General features: G+C 34.6%; 1 protein-coding gene across 2 annotated transcripts; it reads left to right on the top strand.

Moving 5' to 3' along the window:
• Window positions 1–3,075: 3,075 nt before the first annotated feature.
• On the top strand, window positions 3,076–14,315 carry LOC147292141 (nuclear transcription factor Y subunit A-1-like). 2 transcript variants are annotated; one of them, XM_086238277.1, is made up of 7 exons: window positions 3,076–3,210; window positions 5,367–5,626; window positions 7,763–7,878; window positions 8,111–8,182; window positions 9,873–10,037; window positions 13,331–13,756; window positions 13,864–14,315. In XM_086238277.1, exons 2-6 carry the CDS (start codon window positions 5,380–5,382, stop codon window positions 13,739–13,741), a joined length of 1,011 nt encoding a protein of 336 aa, XP_086094403.1. In that variant the 5' UTR covers window positions 3,076–3,210; window positions 5,367–5,379; the 3' UTR covers window positions 13,742–13,756; window positions 13,864–14,315. The 2 variants fall into 2 exon arrangements, with proteins under 2 accessions (XP_086094403.1, XP_086094404.1); XM_086238278.1 differs by having other exon boundaries at window positions 3,111–3,210; window positions 5,374–5,626.
• Window positions 14,316–17,243: the final 2,928 nt, after the last annotated feature.

Below are 17,243 nucleotides of genomic sequence, written 5' to 3'. Positions count from 1 at the left end.
TCATTTCATCATCACCGTGATGAGATAAAAAGGTAAAGATATATCACGTTCATGCCCGCTGGAAAGAAAAGAAAAAAAGAAGGGCCAACAAACACTTTATGCCCTACTTTTCTTGGGTTTCCAATTTGTCTTGGAAGTTCACATTAGATTGCAATCAAGCTTAAGTCTCAACTCTATAAATGGAATGGTTGGAACAATAACGGGGTTATCAAGTGCTTGCCACAAGTGGGAGTATTTTTCTATTGTGTTAGGGTCTCTTAATCACCAACTTGTCATAAACGTAGCTTCGAAGAATTTTTGTCTATAAAACTTTAGAATTTACGGATGGTCATGTCATTTCGTCAATTCCATTGACAGAGTTACAGATTTAGGTTTAGCTGGTTCTTAAATTACAGTGATCAAATTGAAATATTCGGTTCGGCCAAACATAAAACGCAAAAAGATGTGGGTCTAAAATGACATTTTGCTTTGTATCAATGCAATGTTGTCGTATTCTCTGTGTTTTTTTTTGGTCCCATACTCAGCTGAAATGTGGACCAAAAAAATATAAGCTGAAATGTTATATTTTATGTAGGTTTTAGGTGGAAGATCATGTGACAATGAGAGAGTTCTCCGGAGGAGATTGTTTGTGTCTGTTTGCCGAGCAACAAAATTTGCTTTGCTTATGGGTCAACCAAAGGGACCACAAAACTTTTTTTTATTAAAATATTTTTGGAGGGGATTAATACCATTTTGCTCCCCAGACTATTACACTTGTATCAGTTTGCTCCCCAAACTTCTAATTTGGAAAATTAAGGACTCTGACTTTTTTAATTTTGCCAATTGAGGTTCTTTTGTCAATTTGCACATTTTTTATCCAAATCTTTGAGGGCAAAATGGTCCCTTCCAATTAGATCTTATCATTTTTTCCTCATGCATCATTTTTCCTCTTTTATTTCTTGCTAAATTTTGCTTGATCATCTCGACATTTTAGATGAAAAATGTATAAATTGACGGAATAACCTTAATTGGCAAAATTGAAAAAGTCAGGGTCCTTAATTTTCCAAATTAGAAGTCTGGGGAGCAAACTGATACATGTGTAATAGTCTGGGGAGCAAAATGACATTAATCCCTTTTTGGAGATAAGCAAAAGCAGGATGGAATATTCAGAATATTCGGAATTTTTTTTTTTGTTACGAGTAGAACCTGATCCTCTCCTCTAATTTTAGAAGATGCTGATTTGGAATCAACACCAATTGCAAATACCTTGGTAATATATATGTCTCAGATTTGGAATCAAATGTAGCTTCATCTTCAACTGCAGATATGAAATAAACAGATGCATTTGCACTAGATGCAGTTGATGTAGTATTAGATATTGGCGTTGCTTCAAAATTTTTCCCCATCCGTGTCACTGTTTTTTTTTTAAGGATTTATTTCATATTTAGTACCTAAACTTTGACCCTTGTCTTAATGTGGTACCTAAACTTTTATTTGTCCTAATTGAGTACCTAAACTTTTATTTTGTGTCTAATAGGTACCAAAATGAATTTTTGTTAAAATTGTCAATAAAAATTAGGGGCAATATAGTCAAAGTATATTTTAATTATTTTCTTTATATGTTTAAAATTATTAAAAAAAAAACACACAACAAACAAAAAAAATTAAAAATTAAAATTAAAAAATAAATTTTTTGAAATGACTATATTGCCCCTAACTTTTGTTGATAATTTTAACAGAAATTCATTTTGGTACCTATTAGACACAAAATAAAAGTTTAGGTACTCAATTGGGACAAATAAAAGTTTAGGTACCACATTAAGACAATGATCAAAGTTCAGGTACTAAATATGAAAAAAACCCTTTTTTAAATGGGTTAAAGTATGAAGCACATATTTGAATTTTGACCAAGACATTAATATGTGGACCGCCTGTTCTGTTGATTAAATCTAATTAATGATTTTGATATGCAAGTTAATGGACCCATAAAATTATGACATACTCTAATTTGATACAAAAATTTGAGTATAAGATTTAGCACCACTAGAATAAATGTATAAATGGCTCTCACTCTTCAGGCAAAAAAATAGCTTTGGCGCCCAAAATTGACCCACCACTAGAGAAGGCCTAATGATATACACAAAACTAAAATTTAGAGTGTCATTATGATTTCCATAAAATTAGAGTGTAATTATTATTACTTTCACTACCCAAAATTTCATACACGGATACACCAATTATTATTATTATTATTTTTTGCCATATCGCCAATTCTTTTGCAATATTTTTTAATAATATCTCATTAAAAGTCAAGGGAACCAAGCCAACGTGCCAGACAGACCTGTCCTGTGGGCCCCACTCGACACGCTAGTATGCTGACACGTTGTGGCATACTTCCAGATGCAAATTCGCGCTGGCAAAGCTTCCACATTTTAAAACTTTATTAATTATTTTATTTTTTTCAGAATAAAAATAGAATATCTAAAAGCTTTACCTGCCTTGACTACTGATTTGAAGAGCAAATGGCAGTATTGTCCGAATTGCCCCTGCCTTAGATTTTACCACTCTTTTTTTTTTTTTTCTCCTCCTAAAATTTCTTAAAATTGAGAAGAAAAATTCCATTGTTTATCGTTATCAACTTTTCCTTTATCCAACATTGTGAACTTGTGCTAACAATTATCGTTATGTCAACTTCACTATAGTAAATGTATCATATCAACTTTACAGTTAGTAAACTCTCATCAACTTTATAATTACTGAATTCTCATTAATTTTATAGTAAATAAACTCTTATAAATTTTCAAATTTTTTTGACGGGATCAACTTCAAAGTTAATGAAGGCATTTGTTAGGTTGCATTATTCCGCAAAATCAGTGTTGTTGATTGCATTAATGGGAAAAGAAAAACTGGAAAATACATAAATAAAAAAGGAAAGAGAAAATTGTAAGGTTAGTTTGGTCAAGTCCCCCAAACCTCACTTTTCTTTATTATTCAAGCCAAGAAAATATTAATGTTTTCCTGAAAAATCTAAGGAAAAATCTAAAAAATAATCTTATTAAATTAAAAAAAATATCTATCTCTGAGTCACCTTCCACTGTCTCTCTTAAGGTTGCAGACAGACAGAGAGAGAGAGGGAGGGAGGGAGAGAGAATGAGACTTAGCTCGACGACTTCGAATCCCTGAAACCAAAGCTTCTGCTCAGGGTTACAATCTGCTACTTCGCACACCACTGTAAGATTTTTCCTCTCTTATATCTGTTTGAATTCTCTTCAACTTTCTTTCATTTTGATTGAAATCAATGTTTCTGCTTGTTTGAATTTTCTGTTTATGTTAGAGAAAGCTCCATCTTTCTCTGTTTGGTTATTGAGAAAACGATGGAAAATGAAAAAGAAGGAAAAAAAATTTCGAGTTTTGGGTTTGGAAATGGAAGGGGCGCTCAAAATTCCCAATTTTTTTTTTTGGTTTAATTTTGTATTTAGTGTATGCACATATATTTTATTTAAGTTACAAGGGTTGCATGCAGAACAATTTGGGACCCAGATTGAACTTTAAGCTGGTTTCGTGGAGTTGGATATTGATTTGACATGTTTGGCATTCATAAATTTTAGATTTTTGTCCAGGTTGTTATTTTCTTTCGGTAACCACCATGAGGCGTAAATCCATTTGAAGCTGTGAATTTTCATATATATATATATATATATATTTGTCTAAACATGCTATTGCATGTTAAAGATATCAAAGTGAGTTGCACTTTTATTTGTGTGATCCAGTGTCTTTTGTTCAGGATTTATTCTGTTTTGAGGTTGGTTTTAGATTCTTTGTATGAGCATTCTGGGAAGCTGGCAGTGAGTTGAGCTGTTTGTGTTCTTTAAAAATTGGACTTGGACTATTAGTGTGGAATTATGTTGGTTTTACATGTGGGCTTACATTATACAGTTGCGTAGATGATTCGATATGGATTGAGATGTTATTTATGTCAACTCTGGAACCAGTTATTCTTTTATATGGAGACAAATACCTCTGAAGATTTTGATAGAGCAAAGATGTAGTATTTGGTGCCCTTGGGATTGAATAGCCCCATATGTTGTAGTGAGTATTCCCTTCCTTTTTGTGAAAGAGGATGACTTTGATATTTACCCAAGTCATAACTCGGCTATACAAGAAAGAAGTCAAAAGAAATGTTGTAATTAGAAAAGAGTAAACAAAAGAGATGTCCTTTATAACTTAAATCACTCAAAAAATCTTAGCTTTTGATGCTATGTCAACTTGAGTTAGTACTTTTGGAGGGACGGCTTGAGTCGTTTCAAATGGTATTAGATGAGCCAACCCCTTAACTATATGCGACTCGGAGCCTTGCTTATGACGACTCGCCAGTGAGAGAAAGGGCATTGGCCACCTGTGCTACGGGATAACATGGATATATGGTGTGAGAGCCAAGATTCCCTGACTGAATAAGCCAAGATATCCTAAAGTGGGCATAGTTAAGATAGTTGAGATGATTTGAAGATAGGGTGACTTGAACACAACATCCATATGTTGGGCCCACATTGCCTGGTTAAGTTGGAGTGAAGTGCCATATATGTGAGCTAAATATCTCCAATAGTCAGAGACTTTTTAAACCTGTGAGGGCTGTGTTAAGCCCAAAGCGAACATTATTTGACTATATAGATGTGAGTCTATACATGTGTGCATGTAATGGTCGCGTTCCATATTGGAAAGGTGCATTCATTGGTATAAGCATAAGTTTCCCCTGGTGATCATGTTTCGGACTAAAGGAGGGAATATTTTGATTCTTGTAGAAGGAAGGAGGATTGTGATATCCATGAAAGGAGGGATGGTTGTGATACTCCTGAATCCCACATCGGCTATACATTCGCTAATAAGGCTTAGGGTACTTAAGTAAGGTCTAGGAATCAACTGGAGCAAACACTTTTGGAGGAGGTCTTGGATCATTACAACATTAGACTATATACTTACCTTAGCTTTGTCCTCAAGCAATATGGTGCAAAGCTTATCAACCTTTTTTTACTACAGAAGATATACAAATAATATGATGTAAATGGAACATCAATCATTACTTTTCTGTTTTCTGGATTAATTTTTTATTCTCTTGATATCTTTAATTTCTTTTTTCATTGTTTTGTTTTTATTTTATGTACTTATCTCCATACATATGTTCCTGTTAATGAACTACTGGTTGATTTTTTGGTTCGAGTAATTTCTTGAATGTTGCTAATCAGATTTACTTATTGAGTTATTGTAGGGTTCCATGAGATTTGTTTCTATACCATGACTGTTAATCAGTACTTGCTCTTGGCTTCTATCCTCTGCGTCATTACTTCTGTTATTTATTAAAAGTTAAAAACCCATGCTTATATTCTGCCCAGGAGACAGTGGTGAATGATGCCGGCTAAATCTAAAGATGAAGATCCACAGTTAGAACGCGGTGCCCAGACTGTGTTACAATCAACTGTTTACTCTCAACCATGGTGGCGTGGAGTGGGAAACAGTTCGTCGTTAGGTGAAAGTGTGGAGCGCCGTAATAGTATTGTCATGAATGGAGCTATGCAGTCACAAGCTAATGCTGGGCTGGATGGTGCAGCTAACTTCAACAAAGAATTGCGGACTACAGTAGGATCACAGTCTGGTAATTTTTGAATTATCATTTCCCATGGTAAATTTCATGTGAACTTGTTTTTTATATACAATTCTGAATTGATGATTTTCATACACGAGCTATTATAAGTAATTATTCTAAGTAACCTTTTCAATTTTTCAATGAAATATTTTGTCTTCTTTGTGAGACTGAAGGACATAATGCATCGTCAGTTTTATCTTGCTGATCAAGTTCTTGTAATATGGCTAAAGGAAAAGCTGAAGATTTTTATGTTGAGATAATGCTTGCGACCTAAATTCAATAGAACTCAATACAACTAAGACTAACATTGGTAGAAGGAGAAAAAAAAAAATTAAAAATTTAGGTCTTTACTTAAACACCTATGGTTTTAATAGTCTTTTACACTACCAACTTCTTTTGTTTGTGGCTAATTTATATATGGTAAACAAACTCTAGTTAAAAAAAGGAAATGTATTAAAAAGAGAGATCCCTTGTTCTCCCCCTCTGTGCGTGCATGTTGGGGAGGGGAATTGGAGAGAGAATTAGAAGCTGAGATCTCTTTCATTTGTAATTGCCTTGAAAACCATGGTGAGAATGATATGAATTTCATCTTCGTATTATTAATTCTTTATTATGGATTTGATTTGCAGAAAACAGGACCTGAAATCTAGCAAATTCACTTATAAAATTCCCGAAAGACATCCTTTGCACCCTGCTCAGCAAACCCTAATTACCTACCCCTTCCATTATTAACTGTGACCATACGATGTACTGATGAATTTGAAGAACCTGCATCAGATTTATCGAGAGAAGTCTTTTTTATGTCAAAAGGTCTTCTAATATCTGCACATACTCCAGTGGACTTTTTTTTTTTTTTTTTTTTTTCTCTTTTTGGTGGCTCGGTCGCTCTGCTAGTTTTGGTCCCCACCTTGGTGTCTTGGGGAGCATGCAGAAGAAAAGAAAATGGGTTTTTTGCACTATTGGTACCTGAACTTTCCCCCAATTCTCATTTCGGTACCTGAATTGAGTACTTGGACTTTCAATCATGTGTCAATTGAGTCCAATCGATAACTTCCGCTGAAAAATTAACGGAAGTGGTGAGTGCCCTGCACATGACCACACTTAGACAGGAAAATTTTTGTCATTTTATATTAAACAAATCCATAATTCTATTTATATTCTTAAATAAAATTAAAACCAAGAAAAGGAAAAAGAAAAAGGGGAGGATGTAAGCAGCCCTGATCCCAGCCCCTTCCACTCCACCCCATCCCACCGTCTCTACCCACCGTCCTCTCTCTCCCTCGAAAGAAAATAAATCTTAGTGGGTGCAGAGATTTGGTACCAGAATGCCACTAATAAGGTGAAGATAACTCCTTAACATCAATCCAGAAGGCATTGCGGTAGAGATGCGCGATCATGGAACCATTTCTTCTGTTGTTTGAAACTCTGAAAAGTTAAAATCACTCGATCATGGCAAGATAGGAACTTGCAAGCATCCAAGTGATAAATTTCACCAATCTCACCTTTCTCTCTGTACAAGATCAACAAATCTTACCAATTGGTGAATAAAAACATAAAGGTGAAGTTGATATCTTTGGCGAGATTCATCCAGAAATCACCAGTGGGGCCAGCGGCGGGTGGGGTGGGGTATTTATAATTTTAGTTTTTTTAATTAGTTTAATTTTATTCAAGGGTATAAATAAAACTATAATTTTGTTTAATAGAAAATGACAAAATTACCACTTCTGTTAATTTTTTAATGGAAGTTATCGATTTGACTCGATAGAACATGATTGAAAGTCCAGGTACTCAATTGAGACAATTTAAAGTTCAGGTACTGATATGAGAACCGGGTGAAATTTCAGATACCAATAGTGCAAAAATCCAAAAGAAAATTAAATAACTTAATCTACAAATGCCTGCAGCCTAAGATATGTGAGCTTTTTTATAAATTTTATCATAGGTTGGCAAAATGTACATGGAATGCTTCATATGTTAAAAGCCCTGCTTCAATTCTTTTAAGTGAATATTTCAAGGTTATTATATCGGGTTGATAAATGTTATTAGAACTGGGAATATGTCTACTCCACATCTTCCCTATATTTTCACACTCCACTCAATCATCCGTATGGACTTTTGTATTAATGCCAGTTTCCTTTTGTTCAGACGGGAATAGTGGACGCGAAAACCAACAAATCAAAAGTATATCGTCCTCAGTGGTTCCTACAACGGATGAACGCCTTGATCCAAATTCACAAATGGAACTTGTTGGTCACTCAATTGTAAGAGTTCTCTCTCTCTCTCTCTCTCTCTCTCTCTCTCACTCCACACACACACAAACATGACAACACATGGAAACAAGCACAGACATGCAAAAAACAAGAATTTATATCCTTTACCAGTTACCACTACAGGCATGCTAGGTTATTGTGGAAAGATCTCTGGTGTTCAATTATGGTTCTGGACCTTGCCTTGCTTGTATTGAATCTTTACAAGTTCCATTAAATTATGCAGGTTTTAACACCATATCCATATTCAGATCCACAATATGGTGGGATGTTGACTCCTTATGGGCTACAAGCTACGGTATGCAATCTGCAGTAGTATGTTTTGTTGCCACAGTATATTATTGTATCTAAAGCAGCAGGATGTCTTCAATGAACTACGCCAATTAAACTGAAGCTTCCTCAAATAGGGGACTTCCTGGCTGCGCTTTCTAGGAATGATACTGTTGAGAAAATAAGGAAAAAAAATGAGATACATTAATTGTAATCCTCAAAGGGTTTTAAATAGAGTACCGTTCTAATCATAATAGTAAACTGTCCACAACCAAATCACTTAATTAAGGAAACTAGATCATACTTTAAAAAAACCAGGGAACCAAATATTCTCACTAAATTAGAATCCTAATTACAACATACTTATATTCTCCAACACTAACCCCCCCACCCCAAAAGCTAGAGTATAGATGATAATTAAGTCCAGCTTATTACATAACTTAGAACTTATACACATAAAAGAAACGAAAAACATAAAAATAAATTGGATTTGTGTTTGTCTCCTTTAATAACAGGTCTGATGCCACATTGAGCCTGGAATTTCTTTGTAATGATCTCACACTCAACACTCCCCTTCAAATTTAAAGGGGGGGGGGTCAATTTGTCACAAATTTTGAACCAAAACTTTCAAACTTTTGAATGTTTCTGAAGAAAATATTACTACCCACTTCAACAACTAGAAATATTATTGTTCACTGCAACAACTTGGTATCATATGTCTTCACAAAATGATTGAGGTGGGCTTCACTTACCTTTCTACAACAGGCCTGAACACTTTGGGTTAACAGATCGCATATTAAATTTGTAGGCCAAAGTATAAATAACCAAACTTCAATACCAAACTCAACTAAAACTGCTAGACTGAATTTAAGAAATTCATCAATGAGTAAGCAACACTCAATTATTAATTAGGGAGCACCATAACAACAGTTAAACAAACTAGATACCAAATCTAACCAAAAGTGCTGCTTCGATAAGGACTTCTTGAACACCTACGAAAACATCCATCAAACCATCAAAATCATCTACAACAAGATTTGATTGCAAGAGGAGAGTGGTTCTCTTGTGAGGATCATGTAAAAAACACAACAGAATAATAATTAGATATGTGATGTTACAAGATGACGAGGATGAAGCACCGCTGCCTTGAGTGATGAATAATAATGAGACCAATCAACCAGAGTGAAATGATGAAAAAGAGACTCCGGGAAACAATATGGCAACAATATTATTGTTGGACAGTTTGCAATGAGGAGACACTTTTAGAACGGATGATGCTCTGAAACAATTTTGAAAAAACAAGGAGAAAGAGATATATTAATCATAATGTATAAAAATTTAAATAGAGTACAACTTTAATTACAATTGAAAACTAAATAATAACATCACTTAATATGGAAAGTAGGTCACACCTCTAAACAAATTAGGAAACCAAATCTAGAATCTTAATTACAATACACTTTTTATTCTTCAGTGAATGCCTTTATGCCCATGCATACATTGTATTGATTTTTTTCTCAAAACATGTGGCAAATATACCAAGTAGTCTGATATATGTTTGATGGGAAATGTTGCTAGAAAACAATAACAAAAATTTTATACTTTCTAGTTTCTTGTATACACACTTGGCATAAATGTTTGTTTCTGCACTTTGAATAATGAATTTAATGTTGAGAAAGTTTCCGTTTAGTATCTGATGGTTCTTGGCTTTATGCCAGGTGCCTCCTCACTTCTATGGCATGCATCATGGCAGAATGCCTTTGCCCCTTGAAATGGAAGAGGAGCCTGTTTATGTAAATGCCAAGCAGTACCATGGTATTTTGAGACGAAGGCAGTCACGTGCTAAAGCTGAGCTTGAAAGGAAACTTATAAAAGTTAGAAAGGTAAATTAATGATTTAATCCTTTTCATCCTCAGGACTGAAGTAGCATTTGCTAGAATTAGTACACATGTGTGCACACATATACATATTGGTTGTGTGTCATTATGGAAAAACTTTTCTTAATCAGTTAATAGAAATTTATTTTTTATTTATTTTAGTTCATCTGGTTATCGGTTTCTTTCATCTGAATTGGAAACCAGCTTAGTATTTATATAGCTGCAGTTATTATGTAAAATTTTGTTCTCTGAATTCTTACTGTTGGTCTGAACTTGTAATGGTTATCTCAGCTAAAATTGTTTTATAGGTAGCAACAAGTGTGTTAAGCATGATATGCGTGATTGGGCGGTTTGTTCTATTTACTATTACTTAAGCTTTGGGGGCAATTGGTTTTTAAAATGGTATCAGCCTGCTTGTATCTGATGTCTTTTGTCCAAAGTCTTAGTATTCTCATTTCTGTTAATTATTTTGATGTGTTAAAATATGAAATAATTGTTGGCCCATGTCCTAACAATTATTTCATAAGCTTTCAGAGCAGGACATCCTGAGTTTGAATCCATGTAACTGCAACCTCCCAATATTAAGTTGAACTTCACATGGTGGGCTCTAGTGATGGAAAGAGACCCACCTGTGAGGGGGAGTGTTAGAATATAAAATAATAGTGAGCCCACATCCTAACAGCTTAAGCTAAGAATAGTGGTAAACCAAAACACTTTATCCTGATGTTATGTTTGCAATCTGTGACTCGGTTTTGTTTCTGCGTCCACCTGTAGCTCTGTGTCTAGATGTGAGGGGAGTTTTTTTTTTTTTTTTTTTGAGTTGGATTTGCATTATTGGGCCTATTTTCTATTCATTAGCTCTGTGTCTAAAAGTAGAAGTGTAACATGTGACATGAGTGGACCTCTCTCCCATCAGCATGGACAGTGCTTTATCAACAAGAGCTAAGGTGGCTCTTTTAGGTAGAGGAAATGTCAGTTTTTCATAGTTTTCTTTTTCTTTATTTTCTTGAACTTTTCAAATTATATTTCTTTTAACTGCTTGAATCACTTGGCAACATATCATGGTAGATATCTTGCAAGAGATCATTGCTCTCTCTCTCTCTCTCTCTCTCTCTCTCTCTCTCTCTCTCTCTAGATATATATATATATATATTTGTGGGCATATCTAGATGTTTTACGGGAGCATAGTTGTGAGATATGTACATGTACAGGAAGTAATAGAGAAAGTGCTCTGACTTTACCCTCTATTCAGTTTACCAATAGAGGAAGGAAATGAAAAGAAAATACCTAAGTTCCCTAGCTTTCTATTGCTTGGTTATGAATGAACATGAAAGAGAAGAAAGTAAAGGGCACATAACTCTAGATTTTCCTCTCAAACTTCATCTCCAAAATATGTGAGAGTTGAAGAGAAAGTTGGCTAATAGGAGCAAAAGTTTTCAAAATCTATTTTCCTTTATACTTAAATTAAACCATACATAAAGACGTGAGAAAATATGAAAACTTTATGTTTGTTTATTTTCTTAGGTTGAAAGTGAACCAAACATTGGGTATGAGCAATGACGAAAATATATTCGATGACTATATTTTTATCGATAGTTACTTCAAAACATTTCAAAATATAGAAGTTTTTAATGAAACCAATCAATAATGCATCAACTAAACAACTAAATTTCGTAAAATTATATATGGCATATAAGGTGAATATAGTATGTACTACTTGTGTATGACCTTGAAAGTTGAAATCTAAGGTGTAAAAACATCTTTATTTCATGGAATCCAATGTCAATATTTTACATACTTGGAAGTTAGAAAATAACATAGACTGAAAGTCTCAAACATCAACAATAAAAATAATTTTTAGGGATTTATTGGTAAAGTTTTTAGCTCCTATCCACTATTATGGAAATATCTCTAGAAATGCCAGTAATGTCGGAAATATTAGTTTGAAATATTGGCAAGTGTTGGTAAGTATCAGAATTTTCTGGTTTATTTTCACAACTATGGATATGTTCATATATATATATACAGGGCCCTTCCAATAAGGGATCCTCATTTAGTGTTAAATGAGAGATCACCTTGTGGGGCCCACACGAGTCGTTTTGTGTTAATCCGAACCACCTATTTTTTGCATCTCCATTGATAAATCATTCCTACAAAAAATCAGCCAAATTGAAAATCGTTTACCCGTTCGATTAAGTGGTCAAAGTTTAGGTGTTTATAGAGGAATTTGTTATTCGTCTATTTGTTTTAAACTTTGACCGCTTAAATAAACGACTTAAACGATTTTCGATTTGGCTGATTTTTTGCAGAGATGATCTATCAACGGAGATGTAAAAAATGGACGGTTCAGATTAACACAAAACGACCCGTGTGGGCCACACAGAGTGATCCCTCATTTAACACTAAATGAGGGATCCCTTATTAGAAGGGCCCTATATATATATATATATATATTGGTAATGTGAAGAAAAATATTGGCCACATTCTTGAAGAATATATCTTTCATTCCATATCCTTTATCAGTAGTATCCATTTTACGAATCTGTTGGTGAATATATTGATTTTTTCATCCATGTGTACAGGCTTTAGCTCTTGTTCTAGGCGGTAAAGCCTTGACAATGTAGAGTGAGGTCAGTTAGGTCTTAGGTTCCTTGCCAATAGAAGTGTTATGAATTAAAGATGGCAAAGGAATATGTATGAGTGATGGGGAGGATAAAACAGACTTGCTAAGTTGGGGAAGAGGGCGATAGAGGGATCATCATGAGAAATATGCCTTTAGAGGAATGGCTGTAAATCCAAGCATGAGGAATAAAGAAGGGTAAAGTGAAAATGATAAGCAAAAAGCTATAGGAGTAGATGGTAGCCTGATTGGTGCAGGTTATTCCTTTGGTGTAGTGGATTTATTAATGTTTTATGGCTTTGAAGAGGTCTATGTTCCCCCGTCATTTGTATATCTGTGTGCTTTTTATCTGCTTTCTTCCTACATTTTTATGGCTTTGACAACGCCTATTTATGCATCATTTGTATACATGTGTGCCTTCTATATGCTTTCTTCATGCACTCCCATGTAGAGACATTTTTATGGCCTTGACAAGGTCTATATTCCCCATCATTTGTATATCTTGTGTGCCTTTATGTACTTTCTTCCTGTTCTTCCATCTACACGCACACACACACGCACACACACACACACACACTTCAAACGTATAAATGACAATGTTAGAATTCAGTTAAGTGGATGATTATTAGTAATCGGCATAAGGGCTTGTGTGATATATGATTTTATTTTCATTCTGCAGCCATATCTTCACGAGTCTCGGCACCAACATGCATTGAGGAGGGCAAGGGGTTGTGGAGGCCGTTTCCTTAATACGAAGAAGTCGGATGATAATGGTTCAAATTCCTCATCAGAAAAAGTCATGAATTTGGATGCAAACTTTTCAACCCAATCTGCCAACTCTGGTTTTGAATGCTTCCCCAACACCAGCAATGGGAATTTTGATTCCTCCAATGTCCAGCAAGAAGGGTCAGGTCCATGGTTCAGGACACACAAAAACCACTCTCTCTCTAATGGCACTGGCAATGGCCATGGCCCATCATTGGCATACCGTTCTCCATTTGCTGACAGCAAGGAAGGTGTTTACCTGGGTCAACAGAGGGAAACTATGCAGTTGAATGGGTCCTCACGTGGGGCCATCCCCAGTAAATGAGATTCCCCTAAAAAGGTTGTGGTACCCTCTTGGCAGTGGTTATCAGTTCAGATGACAAACCTTATTCAATACAATATCTATTTGTGCATCTTTGTCTTAAAAGAAGCTTATTATCTTTGCAGGTGAAGCTGAAGACGTACATTGTCTGGCTTCAGGGAAATATCAGGCAATTCATTCTTGGCTTTGGTTACTTTGTAATTATTGGGGTGGTGTGGAGAGGAGGTAGGTGGTGGATTCCAAGCTGTCTTCAGTCTGCCATCCCTGTCTGTCGCCCTCACCCCTGTTGTAGAAACAGTGAAGAAAGCAGCAGTTCGGGACTTACCGTAGAAATTAATTGTGAATGTGTAGATTTTAAAGACTGCAGAATCTTCTATTTGAAAAGTGTGTTGAGACTTTTTGTTTAAAAACGGGGAGTTTGTTGTCTATAGACGAGGTTTGGATATTGTTGTGTTGTGCTATGCACGATAATGGTTCGGTGATGCTGTAAACAATGTCATTATTGGTTTAGGACCCAAAAAACAGAGTGGTGTTAGAAACCTGAAGAATGAAACAAGGGGAGTTGTTAATCGAGCAATTTGAAATTTTTGGTGTTAAGGATGAAAAGAATTAGTTATCGATTGTGGCTCACGCCCAGCAACAAGCTAAGTGGGCTTGCTGCTGTTTGGCTTTAACTAAATTAGGGATAGCTTCCTCCTCTACCTCTTTCAGATCTGATCAGCAATGTTTGGTTTTGGTTGATAAAAAAACCACCTCCCCAGCAACAAGCTGTTTGGCATTAACTAAATTAGGGATAGCTTCCTCCTCTACCGCCCTTCAGATAATGATCAACAATGTTTGGTTTTGGTTGATAAAAAAACCACCTATATATGTATGAGGGGTGTTATTCCGACCATCCTAAACTGCTGAGTTGACCATCTTATTTTAAAATTTCAATTTTATTGTTAAAAACAAAAAATTTCAATTTTGTTTGTTGGGTTATTCAATAGTTATCTATTAAAATATTTGTTGTTATTCGACAGTTATTTGCTGAACATTGGTAGATTATTCGGTGGATAATCACCAAATGAAAATGAAAAAGGTATTCGACAGTTATTTGCTGAAATGTTTGTGTTTATTCAACACTTATTTATCGAATATTGGTGAATGTTTAGGTAGATAATCACCGAATGGATCTGGGTGATTTCATCATATTTTTGCAATAAAGGGTATAGTAGGAAAAAAAATTGGGTAAAATATGTTAGGGTGATCAACTCAGTAGCTGATGGTGGTCTGCATAACCTCACTATATATATATATATATATATATATATATATACAAACCGAACCTGTTGGGGCGTACACGAGTCTTTTTGTGTTAATCCGAACCGTTCATTTTTTACATCTCCATAAATAGATCATCTTTGCAAAAAATTAGCCAAATCGGAAATCATTTGGCTATCTAACTTTGATCAAATAAATGGACGAACCAAATATTTTCGATGAAACCGTCTATTTGTTTTATCAAAGTTAGATAGACAAATGATTTCTGATTGGGCTAATTTTTTGCAAGGATGATTTATCAATGAAGATTATCCTTGCGAACGGTTCGGATCGACACAAAACGACTCGTGTGGGCTCCAACAAGGTCATACCTCAACATAAATAAGTTGAGGTATACCTCAACATAAATAAGTTGAGGTATACCTCAACAGAAGGAGCCTGTATATATATATACAAAGCCACATGGATCATAGCTTGTAGTTAATGTGTATTCTGTTCAAGCTGTTCATGCATATGTTGTTGGACTGTGAGTATGGTCCAAAGTTCAAGTAGGGGTGTTCAAAATCCAAACTAAACCAACAAATTCTTGGATCTAATTCAATTCAACCAATTTCAAAATCCAAATTAAACCAACAAATAGTTTGTTCTAAACCATATGTGAATATCATTTCTCTTGGTATCAATATCTAAATTTGAGTGTCCAAATATGTTATTGACACCAAGTATTGACATTTAGCAATGGACTTGCTCTAAGACCATCTTCAACCTAGGATATCAATACAAGATATTAATAATACCATATTGACATCCAAATGCAATTTATTTACATTACAACTCTAAAACTGCTCCAAGGCTAAATGTCAATAGCTGTATCTTTTTTATATTTTGTAACACTTGCAAATTAAAATTTATAAATTATTTTATTTTTGCACAGATATCTCAATCCGATCTTTAAAATGTCACTAATATTAAATATATTGAATTTTTTTATTACATTTTCATCTAGTTGTATTTCCACCTCTATAATTTGAACCATCATAAACACTCTTCACTCACCACTCTACTCTACATACCAATTACCACAACTCTTCATCCACAACCCTCCTAAATACTTCTCCTAAAATGGATTGAGGAAAAGGCTCATGGAATGAGGAAGAGGAGAACGTTGTTGCATGGTTTTTTCTTGCTTTGATGGTCTAATCAGAGTTACAAAGTGAGAAAAAGGGTAAACGCCAGGTATTGTTGTGAACCACCATGGCGTTTGCCGTTCTTCTTGCTTTGTATCTCTCATCAAATGTCAAATTTACACTCCATCCATTGGATGACAAGAGAATACAATACTCACTCTATCATATATATGACATTATTGCTCATCTCTCTCCACATATTTGATTTACACTCCAGTGGATGTACTAGGATATGATATTTTCTGAAGTGCATGTACAAAATTAAAAGAAATTACAATGCGTCACTATTGACTTTTATTTAGGTGGTTATTATTTACTTACTGCTAATTTAGGTGGTTACTATTTACTAGGATATTTTTTACTCACTTTTCTTACCTGTAAATTGCTGGCGGAATGCCATTATCCTTTTTAATTCCATTAGATATTTATAACAAAAATATCCACGTTTTCGCATCTTGGTCGTTAGAAACGTGAAAATATCACAGCTGTACTACCATGATAGAGTCATAGACAACACAACTACCGGTTGGCATTAAAATTTCATATATAGTTTATACAGGTAAATGGTAATTATACAACTTGATCATGTGTTTTTTCTTCTTTTTGCCCATAACTTGGTCATGTTTTAAGTAATCGTACTAAAAGGGAAATTTTTTCATCAATGCAAAGGCTGCAAGAGAATATTTTAACATCCACTATAATTATATACCATAATATAGGAATTTGTTTAAAAAGTAAATTATTCTAAAATTTATTTTACAGTCATTAATAATAAACAAGCACACTTAAAAAGTTGAAATGATGAATAGGTCCACTTTGTACAAATAAAGCTCACGTTATATTATGTTCCGTATTTTTTGCGCCGAGCGCTAAGTGGTTTTTAAAAAAAAAAATGAAAAAATTGTCATTGTTACTGTCACACAATAACAATTTATAAGGTGTTTTTGAAGTTTAAATAGTTACTGTTGCACAGTAACAGTGATTGTCACTATCAGACAGTGGCATTTTGTCGAGTGCTCAGTGGGTTGTATTAAGTGCTCGGTAATGGTGCCGAG

The sequence above is a fragment of the Dryas octopetala genome, chromosome 3 (assembly GCF_963921425.1).
Source record: "Dryas octopetala chromosome 3, drDryOcto1.1, whole genome shotgun sequence".
NCBI lineage: Eukaryota > Viridiplantae > Streptophyta > Magnoliopsida > Rosales > Rosaceae > Dryas > Dryas octopetala.
The sequence above is the reverse complement of the archived record's forward strand: the minus strand, read 5'-3'. Positions and strand labels throughout refer to the sequence as shown.

Excerpts from the sequence above, each read along its gene's own strand:
- LOC147292141 (XM_086238277.1), top strand. The coding sequence starts at position 5,380 with ATGATGCCGGCTAAATCTAAAGATGAAGATCCACAGTTAGAACGCGGT. Across the intron at positions 7,879-8,110 it reads AACTTGTTGGTCACTCAATT|GTTTTAACACCATATCCATA; the intron begins GTAAGAGTTCTC and ends TAAATTATGCAG. Across the intron at positions 10,038-13,330 it reads AACTTATAAAAGTTAGAAAG|CCATATCTTCACGAGTCTCG; the intron begins GTAAATTAATGA and ends TTCATTCTGCAG.